Genomic DNA, 12,370 nt, shown 5'->3' on the forward strand with positions numbered 1-12,370 from the left:
TTGATATCTGTATAAAGTGACTACACTGACTCAGAAGTCCCTGGGGTCTTGCAGAGGTGATGGTGACTGGCCTTACGTGGTAGTCTTACTGATGTCCTGCACACTTTGTAGTGGGTCGATGGTGTCAGGGCAGCGGAGAATGCAGGGTGCAAATACAATGGCCAAAGCATTAGCAGACATTCGATTAGTGTCTTCCTGTAGAGCAATCCTAAGAGACAAAAAAACCAAGTGAAACTAGGATGAAAAAGGAAAATTGCAGGGAGGTAGGCAGAAGAGATGAGAGAAAGAAGATCAATGGCATCAACTGCATAGTACTGGAAATATATTCCTATCAGTTGAAGGAAGATACTGCAGACTTTTCCCAAAGCTGTTCCTTTGCCTCTGGAAAGTGTACTTTTACTCTGTTCCTTGAAGCAATGCAGGCAAGCAGATAGCTGATCAAGGAAAAATTTGTGACTCACTGCCCCAGGTCACCGTTACTAGATGAACATGTCTACAGAATGTAGACACTTTAAGGCATTTTCAAACAGTCATATAAGATACTTATCCAAAGAGAAAGATGGCTTTCTTCCCAACTATTGCTAATATTTACACTCAGAAGAAGAGAGACTACCCCTGAATTCTCTTTGGTCAGTCAATTCCTGAGCTCCGTCTGAACCCTCCTCCTATGAATTAGGTTATGTCAACAGACACACAGCCTTTCTAGCTCAGGAGTTAGATAACAGGCTAGGCTACACAGTGCCACCATGAGACTGAGGTGTTACATGGCTCAAATAGGGCAGAGAAGTACCTGCCATGCAATCTAACTCAGCTGAGGATTTCTGCTCCAAGGAACCATAACTACCTGTTTGAGGCATTGACTTTATCAACAGGAAAAAAAAGATCTGTCAGTTTTTCATACGAAGAAGCTCTTCATTTATTTAAGAGAAACTGTTAAGTGTTCCTTTGTTTCTTGAAGTTACCTGACTAGATGAAAGATGAGGCGTTCCAGTGTATTGAGATGAGTTCGGGAGAGCTGGTCAATCACAGAATATACACCACGGATTGTCTCTTTCCTCTCCTGAAGGCCTGAAAGCAGTAAGAGCAGCAAATAAGAATGAATATCCTCTCTTATACATTACATATTCCTTCTGGACAGACACTAGGTAGCAAGGGAGACTGGCTCTAGGGTTGATTTTTAGGAGTTTTAGCTATACCTGTATAGCAGAAGAAACACTCACAGTTACCACTAATCTCCCTTTGCTTGAGTTCTATACTCTCTAAGCAGTCTCACGAGTTTTAATCTATAGCCCAGTAATTCTTGATTACAGCAAGGGGCAAGAGATGCCCTAGCTTTTCAGGCATTTTGTGGCAAACCAATTCCCCATTAAAATTAATCAATTGTTATATAAGTTATAAATCAGTCTTATGGGAATTGAGGAGTCAGGCCTCAGGGCCTAAACACTTCTAGGTAGGCCTTAATCAATATCCTACACATCTGTAGCACTGAAAAACTTAACCAACATGTTAGGCATGGCTTAAAATAGATAGCCAACTTTACACTGAGTTCTCGCCTAGATTCACAATTTAAATGAACATAAATCTCCTATTTAATTTTTAAATTTGTTTATAACCTTAGTCTTTCAATCTCTTTGTAAGAAGCAACTAGGTGACCTGCTCAGAAAGTTTTTAGGACACTGACCTTTTAATGAGTTTCTAAAAAAGTTAACATTTGAATAGGTGAGAGTTCACTGGCAGTTTTGTACTGACTGTATTACTTTTGTATCTATATGAACTAAACCAGCTGAGAGGATGGCAAAATAATCTAATATGAAGATGGCATTCCTTTCCCAAGTGCAGGCCTTCCCTGAACCCAGGAAGCCTGTGCTTACCCATAGCTCGAAGAAATTCCTCATAGAGTTCAAAGGTCATGAGTGGATTGGGCAAATCACGAAGCCATTGTTTGAATACACTTGCAATGACATGTATGTTATAGTCATCTAGGTTTACATTCTCAGCATCTATTCAGAGACAAGAGTTAGATAAGAAAGCCAAAACATGCAGAGAGTCAAATAATTCACTTTAGAAACTATCATGACCGAAAAATGCCTTCATGTTCTTAATCAAACTATCTTCTACAATCTAATTCCATGCTTTGGAACAGTGCTCCTACTGTGGTAAAGGAACAGTTGTTGTTTGTTGGTTGTTTTTCAAATGTCATGGACTGATAGATGTGTAAAATAAAAGATCACAAGTTTTCATGTCAAGGCACTGTTAAATTGCTATAAATGTTTCTAAATGCTTTTTCTCAATTTCTGTACTTCTCTCGTGGATTGGTCTGTGAACGATACTTCTAGTAGTGATGCTTCAGATGACAAACATAAAAAAGGCCCAAAGGACAGTTTCTAAAAGTCAGACTGATTTTAAGTCATTCTCAGAGATGAAATGACAGTGATAATTGAGCTTAGGAAATGTGAAGAAAACCTTTACTCTGCTTCACTTATAAACTCCCTAGGGTTATACATGAGATGATTGGGATGATATAGGATGAATGATGCTTGTGGGTAGATTCTTGGTGACACAGAGACAAACTTTGCACCTATATGTGATTCAAAAAGATCTATTCCTGGGAATTCCCTGGTGGTCCAGTGGTTAGAACTCCGTGCTTTCACTGCCGAGGGCCCAGGCTCAATCCCTGGACGGGGAACTAAGATCCCACAAGCCGCGCAGTGTGACAAAAAAAAAAAAAAAAAAAAAAAAAAATCTATTCCTTTCCAATAGTGGTGAAGAGCAGAAGTTGAACATAATGCCAAAGCCAAACCTCTGCATACATTCCAGGACTGAGGCTAGAGCTCTACACAGATACATGTTCAGTTCACTACTTATCCATTTAAATAACTATGTCATCAATGTAGGAAGGCAAGAATATGCATCAGAAAGAGCACCACTTGGAGTCAGAATAACAGAGACTAACAGGCAATAGTTTAGATTATGGGTTAAATGCCAGCTTTGCCACTTATTGGTGGTGAGTCTTTGGGCAAGATCCTCTGTAAGCCTCAGTTTCTTCATCTGTAAACAGGGATAATAATCACTGTTTGGGAAGATTAGTACAAAGATCTGTTGTGAAAATTAATACAAAAACATCAGCACAGTGCCCTGCATCTCATCAACAGCTCATTATTCAATTTCCCTGAACCTAAATTTTCTTCTTTGTAAATTAAAGACATGATCTTACCAGACTGTTAAAAAAAGATTAAATGAGATCTGTCTGAAGTACCTAATAATGCCTGTACAAATGATATGCAATGTATGTTTGCTGAATTGACCACATAAAAACAAAGACTCTTCTGAAAGCTACAAATGATAAAACAAGCACCACAGAAAAGACCACACTCTTCTGGCTGCAAGAAAATGATCAACATGTAATGAAAACTAAGAGCATAAGATGACCTATTTAAATAAAATTATTTGGTCTTGATTTAGAGGGCACTATCTTACCTGTATCTAGACCTTGTCGAAGCTCCTTGATTTTATTAGTTGAACCAGACTTTCGGTAAATACCTTCTGTGTATAATCCATGCATTTCAATGTAGTTTATGAGTTTTTCCACCACCAAAGGAACAGTTCGGTCTTCACTGGTCAAACGGGACAATTCAACCCCAAACTGTCGAGATGATAGCTCTGGATCATACTAAATGGAAAATAATTTTTGTTTCCAAATACATTCAAACATTGTTAGATATGTTTATCCAATTCTTTAAGAGTAACTACTTTTTATTTTCCTCCAGTTTCACAAGCATAATTATGAAAGTTGGGAGGAAAGGGAATTATGATAAATGCTGAGAGTATAAATATATGAGCTGTTAGTTTCAATCCTCTTCCACTAGGAATCCTCCCAACCCCTGCCAAATAATGGGGCAGAATGGAGGCAGTGGGAACAGATTACTGTTTCCCTTTCTGTTAAAAAAATCTCCTCATGTAAAGATGGGATGTGGGCAAAGGAGAAAGGGGATAGACTTTGTATGTTAAACATTCCCCAAGTACCATTTGAAAATCTGCTGATTTAAAATGAATTAGTTGTCACTAATTTCTGAAGCATAAGAATGCTTCGGTGTTTATGTAAACTTTAGGGAAGTTTAACTGACTATTGATGTCATAGCTAAAGGCAGAGGCATATATTGTCACTATATGAATTAGGTTATTTCATATTTGCAACTAGATTATAGCTGGGAATAGGAATATCACCTTTCTATCTCAGAGGGTTATTGTAAAAATTAAGTTACAGGTGAACATACAAAGCACAGTATCTGGTATATGGCAAATGCTTAATAAATTGTTAAAAGAAATAAAATAATGTTTGCTGCAATAATTAAAACAAAATAAACTTTAGCCAATCTTCTTCCTATTACTATGACACACACATGCACACGTATAACCTATTTATTTAAATGTTATGGCTACCCCTAGGGCATTGGGAATGTTAATAGTAAGACTTGTGAAAGCAAAAAAATAAAATACTTGAAGGTATTAAACAAAAACTTCAAAATAGTTTTATTTGAAACCAACTAATCTAAAGCAAACATGCTAAAAATTTCTATTTCTTGAAATTAAGGGAAAAATTAATTTTACTATTCTCAACTGAGAAAAAGTGAACTCTTGAGTTCTTATTGTAAAATCAATATATGTTTTTAGTTATTTTCTTTTTTTCTTCTGCGGGAAGGGGTGGCAGGATGTCTTTAGTTATTTTCTGTCCGAAGTAATTTCCTTGTATATTTTAAATAAAGTTTTATTGAAGTATGACACATATATAGAAAAGTATATAAATTGTTAAGTGTACAGCTTGACAGACTTAGACAAAGTGAATGCACACTTCTTACCAGAACCCAAATCAAGAAATAGAATATAACCAGCAGTTATCTCCCTCTCAAGACCCTCCCAACTACTATGCATTTCACCTTTCACAAATAACCAGTATCTGTATTTCTATCACTATAAATTAGTCTTAACTGCTTTTGAACATTATATCAATGGTAACATACAATATGCATTCCATGAGGTGAGTTTATTTTTGAACTTTATTTATTTTTGAATAATACAGTATGTGTTCTTGTTTCTGGCTTCTTTCACCCAACATTATTATGTTTGTGAGTACCAACAGTTTAATCTCACTGCCATACGGTATTCCATTATACAAATATACCACAATTTATTTATTCATTCTACTGCTGATGGACATTCAGGTTTCTATCAGTTTGGGGATATTTCAAATAGTGCTGATATAAATGTTCTTTTGTCTTTTGGCACAGATATCTATATATATATCTGTTGGGTATATATCTTGGAGTGGCACGGCTAAGTCATGAGAAATGCTTATGTTCAGGTTTGATAGGTACTGCCAAATAATTTCAAGAGTTGTTAGGTTAACTCAAACTCCTACCAGTAATGTATGAAAGTTCCAATTGCTTTATATCCTTGTTAAGATGTTTTTCATTTTAGCTATTCTAGTGGGTATATACCTCACTATGATTGCAATTTGCATTTCCCTGATGATTAGTGAAGCTGGTCACCTTTTCATGTTTATTGGTCATTTGGAAATCCTCTCTTGTGAGGTGCTTGCTTAAATTATGTGCTCATTTTCCCACAGAGTTGACCATCTCTTTCTTACTGACTTGTAGATGCTTTTTAGATACTGTAGATCCAAGCTGCAAATATCTTCTTCCACTCTGTGGTTGATTTTTTTTTCTTTGAACAGTGAGTGGTTTTTGAAATTTATCTAAAACTTTTTTTGTATTTATTGAGATGACCATATTTTTTTCTTTATTAGTTCAATGTGGTGAATTACATCAACGGATTTTTGAATGATTTTTTTTAAAAAACGGATTTTTTTCCATAAACCAACTTTGCATTTATGGATTAAAAACCAACTTTATCATGAAGTCTTTTTTTTTCATCTGTCATTAGCACAGATTCAATGTGCTAACATTTTGGTTAAGGCTTTTACATCTAAGCTTATGATACAGCCTGAACTGAAATTTTCCTTTATCCTTTTCATGACTGACTTCAAGGTTTCACTATCTTCGTTCGTCAATTTGGGAAAAAAAGTACTGAAGTATTTACTCTTTACCATTCTCTGGCAGAGTCTGTAAAAGACGTGTTGTTTCTTCCTTAAACACTGGGAAATATTCAATGGCAAAACCATCTGGGCCTGAAGATGTCTTTGTGAGAAGCTTTTTCAATTACAGATTCTATTTTAATAGATATAAATAACTCTTTAGATTTTCTAGCTTTCCTTGACTTAGTTTAACTTAGTTGTGTTTTTGTGGGAATTTGCCCAGTTAATCTAAAATGTCAAATTTATTAGCATCAAGGTGTTCATAATGGCCTTTTATTTTCCTTTTAATGTTTGTAGTATCTGCGGTGTATGTTTTTCTTCGTGTGAATGACCTGGTTTTTTAAAAATTCTCTTTATTGATCACTCTTGCTAAGAGTTTATGCATTGTCTTTTCAAAGAACTAAAATTTAGCTTTGTAGCTTTTTATCTTTTGTATACATGTTTTTCATTTCATTTATTTCTCTTTATTATCTTCTTTCTATTGCCTTTGGGTTTAATTTGCTGGGTTTTCTTTTCCTAGCTTCGAGAGATGGAAGTTTACATAATTTCTATTCTTTTATCCTTTCAAATGTGTATTATAATGTATTGTACATTAATATATTATTAATGTATATTAATATATACTTAAAGCTATAAATATTCCTCTAATAACAAATTTAGCTATACCCACATTTTTGTTGTGTCATACTTTCCTCATCATTTCTTTCAAAATATTTTTCCATTTTCATTTGAGGATTGTCTAGTTATCTTTATTTTGATTTATAGCTTAATTTTATTCTGGTCAAAGAATATACTCTCAAAATATTCAATCCTCTGAAATTTGTAGGGACTTGCTTAATGGCCCAACATATGATCAATTTTGTCAAATGTTCCATGTGCAGTTGAAAAGACTGTGTATTCAGGCAGTTGTAAGATGCAGGGTTCAATACACATCAAGTAGATAAGATTTTTAAGAGTGTTTTTTAAATCAGTTGCATCCTTACTGAATTTCTGTCTTCCAGGTATTGAAGCTATAATAATAGACTCTTCTAAAGTTAGAATTTTTATAGCTCCCTAGTGGCTTGACCATTTCATCATTATGAAACACCTTTACCTGAAGTAATGTTTGTTGTCCTAAAGTACATTTTAATATTATTACAGCTACACCACTTTTCTATTGGTTAGTCTCTGCAAGCTATATCTATCTATCCTTTTGCTTTCAACCTTCTGTATTTTTTAAAACATATTTAAGTATGTTTCTTGTAAATAGCATATCATTGAGATTTTTCAGTTGGTTTTATCCTAGTCTTTTTTTAAATTTATTTATTTATTCTGGCTGCGCCAGGTCTTAGTTGCAGCACATGGGATCTTCGTTGTGGAATGCGGGATCTTTAGTTGCGCCATGCGGACTTCTTAGTTGTGGCATATGGACTCTTAGTTGTGACATGAGGACTTCTTAGTTGCGGCATGAGGACTCTTAGTTGTGACATGAGGACTTCTTAGTTGCGGCATGAGGACTCTTAGTTGCAGCATGTGGGCTTCTTAGTTGTGGCATGTGGACTTCTTAGTTGCAGCATGCATGTGGGATCTAGTTCCCTGACCAGGGATCAAACCCAGTCCCCCTGCATTGGGAGCACAGAGTGCTACCCACTGGACATCCAGGGAAGTCCCTATCCTAGTCTTTTTTTGTTTTTAATATATATATATTTTGGCTGCATCGGGTCATTGAGGCATGGGGGATCTTTCGTTGCAGCATGCGGTCTCTTCGTTGCGGAGCTTGGGCTACTCTCTAGTTGTGGTGTGTGGGTGTTCTCTCTCTAGTTGTGATGTGTGGGCTTAGCTGCCCCGCAGCATGTGGGAACTTAGTTCCCTGACCAGGGATCGAACCCATGTCCCCTGCATTGGAAGGCGGATTCTTTACCACTGGACCACCAGGGAAGTCCCTATCCTAGTCTTTTAATTGGAAGTATTTGGTCTATTAACATTTAATGTAATCACCAATATATTTGGACTTATATCTATCAATCCACTATTTATTTTCTTTGATTTATGATTCTGTTTCTCTCATTTCTCATCTTCTCTTAGATTAATCAAGTATTTTTTGTTTTTCCATTTTCCCACCTTTATTAGCTTTTTAGCTATCTATTCATTTGCTATTCTTTTAGTGGCTACTTTAAAGACTACAACAAATACTTATAACATATTTAAGTCAAATATATTTATTTTTGGCTGCGTTGGGCCTTCGTTGCTGTGCGCGGGCTTTCTCTAGTTGCAACAAGCAGGGGCTACTCTTTCCTTGCGGTGCGCAGGCTTCTCATTGCAGTGGCTTCTCTTGTTGAGGAGTATGGGCTCTAGGCACACAGGCTTCAGTAGTTGTGGCATGTGGGCTCAGTAGTTGTGGCTCGTGGGCTCTAGAGCACAGGCTCAGTAGTTGTGGCACACGGGCTTAGTTGCTCCGCAGCATGTGGGGTCTTCCTGGACCAGGGCTTGAACCTGTGTCCCCTGCATTGGCAGGTGGATTCTTAACCACTGCGCCACCACATCTCAGATAATCCAGGGACCTTGGAATAGTTTAACTTCATTTTCCCAACCACCTTGGTGGTGCTGTTGTCACATAATTTAATTCTCTTTATATTTTAAGCCACAAGACATTATTATTGTCTTTAGTCAACATTCATTTATATTTACACATATTATTTACTCTTTCCATAGCTCTTCACTCCTTCCTGTACTTCTGTTTCCATCTGAGATCAATTTCCTTCTGCCTGGAGAATCTTTAGTATTTCTTGTATTGCAGGTCTGCCGATGACAAATTCTGAGTTTTTGTCTGGAGTGTTTTCACGTCATTTTCACTTTGGAAGGCTACTGTCACCAAGTACAGAATTCTGAGTTAGCTTTATTTTCTTATAACACTTAAAATATGCCAAGCCACTGTCTTTTTGGCTTCCATCATTTCTATTGATAAGTCAGTTGTCAGTCTTTTCACTGCTCCTTTAGCAGCGGTTATTTTTTTCCCTCCTCTGAATGCTTTTAAGAAATTTTCCTTTTCTTACATTTGGAGGTCTGTTCATCTGGTACGATTTTCTTTGTATTTATCCCACTTTAGGTTGAAAGTGGTTGACGTGTTTGTTGACCATTAGCTCTTAAAATGCTGCTTCTCCCTTGTTCTCTTTTCTTCCTGGACTCCAACTGCACACATTTAAGAAACTTCCATCCTTTCCCACATGTCTCTATGTTTATTTCTGTATTTCCCCATTCTTTTTACGCTCCCTGCTTGGATGTCTCTACTTATCTATTTTTCAGCTCACCAATCTTCTCTTCTCCTATGGCCAATACACTGTTAAACCTATCTTTTGAGTTTACAATTTCAATTGCATTTTTTATTTTTATAATTTCCATTTGGCTCTTATTTATATATATATTTCAATTTTGTGATAAAAAGACATTTTAAATCTTTTTATCCAGCATCTAAACATATTAATTAAAAAAATTTTAAGTACATGTCTGAATTCAGTAATGGGTCATCTATGAGTCTACAGATATTGTCTGTTTATTTCTTAGTCTCATTTCTTAATGTCTAATTTCATATATGAACAAATTGTAAAGGCTCTCAACAATGTTATCTCTCTTTAGAGAGAATTCATGCTATTCTCTGTAGGTGGGTAGCTAGAAAAAGGAAGAGATCATCTTAATCCAATCAAGGACTGCCTTGCAGTTTTTATAAAACTCAGTTAATCAATGCTATCAATGCTTCATCCTCCTTCCTGGGGTATAGCTCTTCACAGGTCTCACTGAAGAGTCTAGAGTATTGACTAGGGTCCTTTTTCAAAGGTGGGTCATTCAAGTCCGATTTTTCTCTCTTTGACACTGTGAGACTGCAAAATACTCTAATCTGCTTTCCTGTTTAGCTTCTTAGCCTCTTGCCCTGTGCAGCTTAAGAATTCAGAAAACTCCTTGAGGGAAAAACCTCTGAGTTTCAGGCTCACTTCTCTATATGTTTGGATCATGGTCCCTCAAGTTCTGGCAATCTCAAACTCCAACTTTTGTCTCTATAACTCTATCAGATTTCTAAGAGCATTGCTGGCTTCTCTGACTCTTAAGTGTGGCCCTCTGCCCAGAATCTTGGTTTCCTGCCCTACAACAAAAATTGACAAACTCCCAGTAGGAGAGAAACATCTCATAGATATAGATTCACCAATCTGTAATTCTCTTCTCTGTAGGATCTAGGCCCCTAAATTCAATTTGCCTGGGCAGCTTTCTAATGCTAGGCAACAGACTTTTTTCAGCTGTTCTCAGCATGAATATTAGTCTGCCAGAAGCTACTTCGTCTTAGCTGGAAGAAGATGCCCCACCTTCATTGTATTTTAAGCCCTGAGTCAAATTTCTCTTTGTACTTTGCCATGTTTGTCTACTAATTTGGAACAGATGCAAACTATATACATGGGCTGTAAACATGCACACACATTTTATTATAGTTCAGATTTGCATAGTATTGTTAAAATTATATGTGACTAATAAATAAGAAAATGTGATTATACACCAATAAAAGCCTGAAATATTTCCAAAATTGTTGCTTCATTGAAGCATAAAGGTAGCAGAGTACATGTTCAGTATCTTTTAGATCTGTTTGTGTATCCAAGTAGAAATATGTAAAAACACCAACTATGCTGGTGAATTTTACCATTCATGTTAAAATCTTTAATTGTAGCCTACCACTTTCAAGACAATTTCTAGAAACACTTATGAGTGTTTAAAGAAGTAGGAAACCTTTAAAAGAAGTGTTTTAATAAGTTGTCAGCTGTGAAATCAGTTTAGTAGTTCCCATGTAGTAAAGGTAAATATAGTTCCAGGAAAATCAATTCAGTTATATATACACATCCCTCTATATGTGTATGCTGGATTATGATATAAAACGTATTTCTTACTGTGATTTGTGGCCAAAAAGTTTGAAAACTGCTACTCTATAAAATCATCAAAGAGGCCTTGATTTCTTTCTACAAGGCAAGAAAAACCAACAGACCTGTTATTTATTACTCATAGATGATAGCTTCTTACCTTTTTAGAGCACTTGGCTGTGGTTTTCAGACAGCACCTCTTATGACAAGCATACTTGCATACTGAAAAATAGGTTAAGAATGTAGCATTTTCAGAAGTCTGTTCATGAGTGACAAGAACTTAATAAGTTTACTGCTTTATTTTGAGCATAAATTTTTTCCTTTAAATCTGAGACTGCTATAGTATCACATACATATACTTTGTATGGTATTAGAATGAAAAATTGTCTTAATTCATTCAATTCAGAAAAATGAAGTTGAAAAACATAACCTAAAATTTCTAACCACTGTCTATGAAAAAGCTTTTTATTCTTTCAAGATTGCCCACCCCTCCTCCCCTGTCCCCACCATATTCCAGCAGAATATATATCTCTGTGGTCTGATTCACAAACTAGTGCTCATGTTCCCCTCTTAAATTTGTTCTACGATCTGCTAAAATGAAAGAAGTACCTATTAAGAATTATTCCAATGGGTTAGAAAAGCATTACTGTTAAAGACCTTTACTAAAATAAAAACAAATTTGGTAGCATACTAAGATATAAGAAAGGCCTTATTTACTATCCTAGAAGGTCCAGAATAGAGCTCTGAGGAACCAGAACATAAAGAATATCAGTAGTGATTGGGAAGATGAGATAAAGAAAAAGTTCAGAGCAGAAATAATTTCTCGTAGCAGGAGATGACAGGATGGCTAGGCAGCAGTAGGTGCGAAGGGCACACTGAGAGGAGGATACTGAGAAAATACTTGGCCTACGTCATTTTGGTACACCAGCTCTGGCTCCTGCACATCAACACCTGAATATCCTTCTTGAGCTTCTAAAACATGACTTGAGGGGTTTTCAAAGCCAAGATCAAGGAGGGGAGACCATACCGTTGTACTGGTGAAATCACCAGTATAAGCACAAAAAAAGTTAGTTAATGCTGTTAAGAAATCAAACCAAACCCACCCAAGTCATAAAAAAAAAAAAAGCAGATTCTTTATATTTTCAGTTTCAGATCACAGAGAAAATCATACCAAACCTACAGGAATCAGACTAACACTAAACAGTCAAGTACATGGCAAACTACTCCCAATTTCACTTTCATTGCAATTTTTTTAGACTACTGATAATAAAGCAAAAAGAAAACCACTTTTGAACCATAGAACAAGTGAACATATCCAGCAATATCCAAATGCTGATTTCACTATGGTGAACATGATTTCCATCCTTGTTGTCATACTGGACCCAACCCTTCCTAATATTTCTTT

General features: G+C 36.1%; 1 protein-coding gene across 7 annotated transcripts in view; it reads right to left on the reverse strand.

Moving 5' to 3' along the window:
- MYO9A (myosin IXA) overlaps window positions 1-12,370 on the reverse strand; it is a 284,585-nt gene that overhangs the window by 30,377 nt on the left and 241,838 nt on the right. For all 7 annotated transcript variants that reach the window (XM_081228009.1, XM_081228011.1, XM_081228012.1 and 4 more), the window contains 5 exons: window positions 11,126-11,187; window positions 3,478-3,670; window positions 1,872-2,000; window positions 963-1,068; window positions 77-208 (listed from right to left, as the gene is read on the reverse strand). In XM_081228009.1, the coding sequence (XP_081084135.1) occupies window positions 77-208; window positions 963-1,068; window positions 1,872-2,000; window positions 3,478-3,670; window positions 11,126-11,187 (622 nt within the window). The remainder of the gene's footprint in view (window positions 1-76; window positions 209-962; window positions 1,069-1,871; window positions 2,001-3,477; window positions 3,671-11,125; window positions 11,188-12,370) is intronic.

The sequence above is a fragment of the Mesoplodon bidens genome (genome assembly GCF_964165515.1).
Source record: "Mesoplodon bidens genome assembly, chromosome: 3".
NCBI classification, from domain to species: Eukaryota; Metazoa; Chordata; class Mammalia; order Artiodactyla; family Ziphiidae; genus Mesoplodon; species Mesoplodon bidens.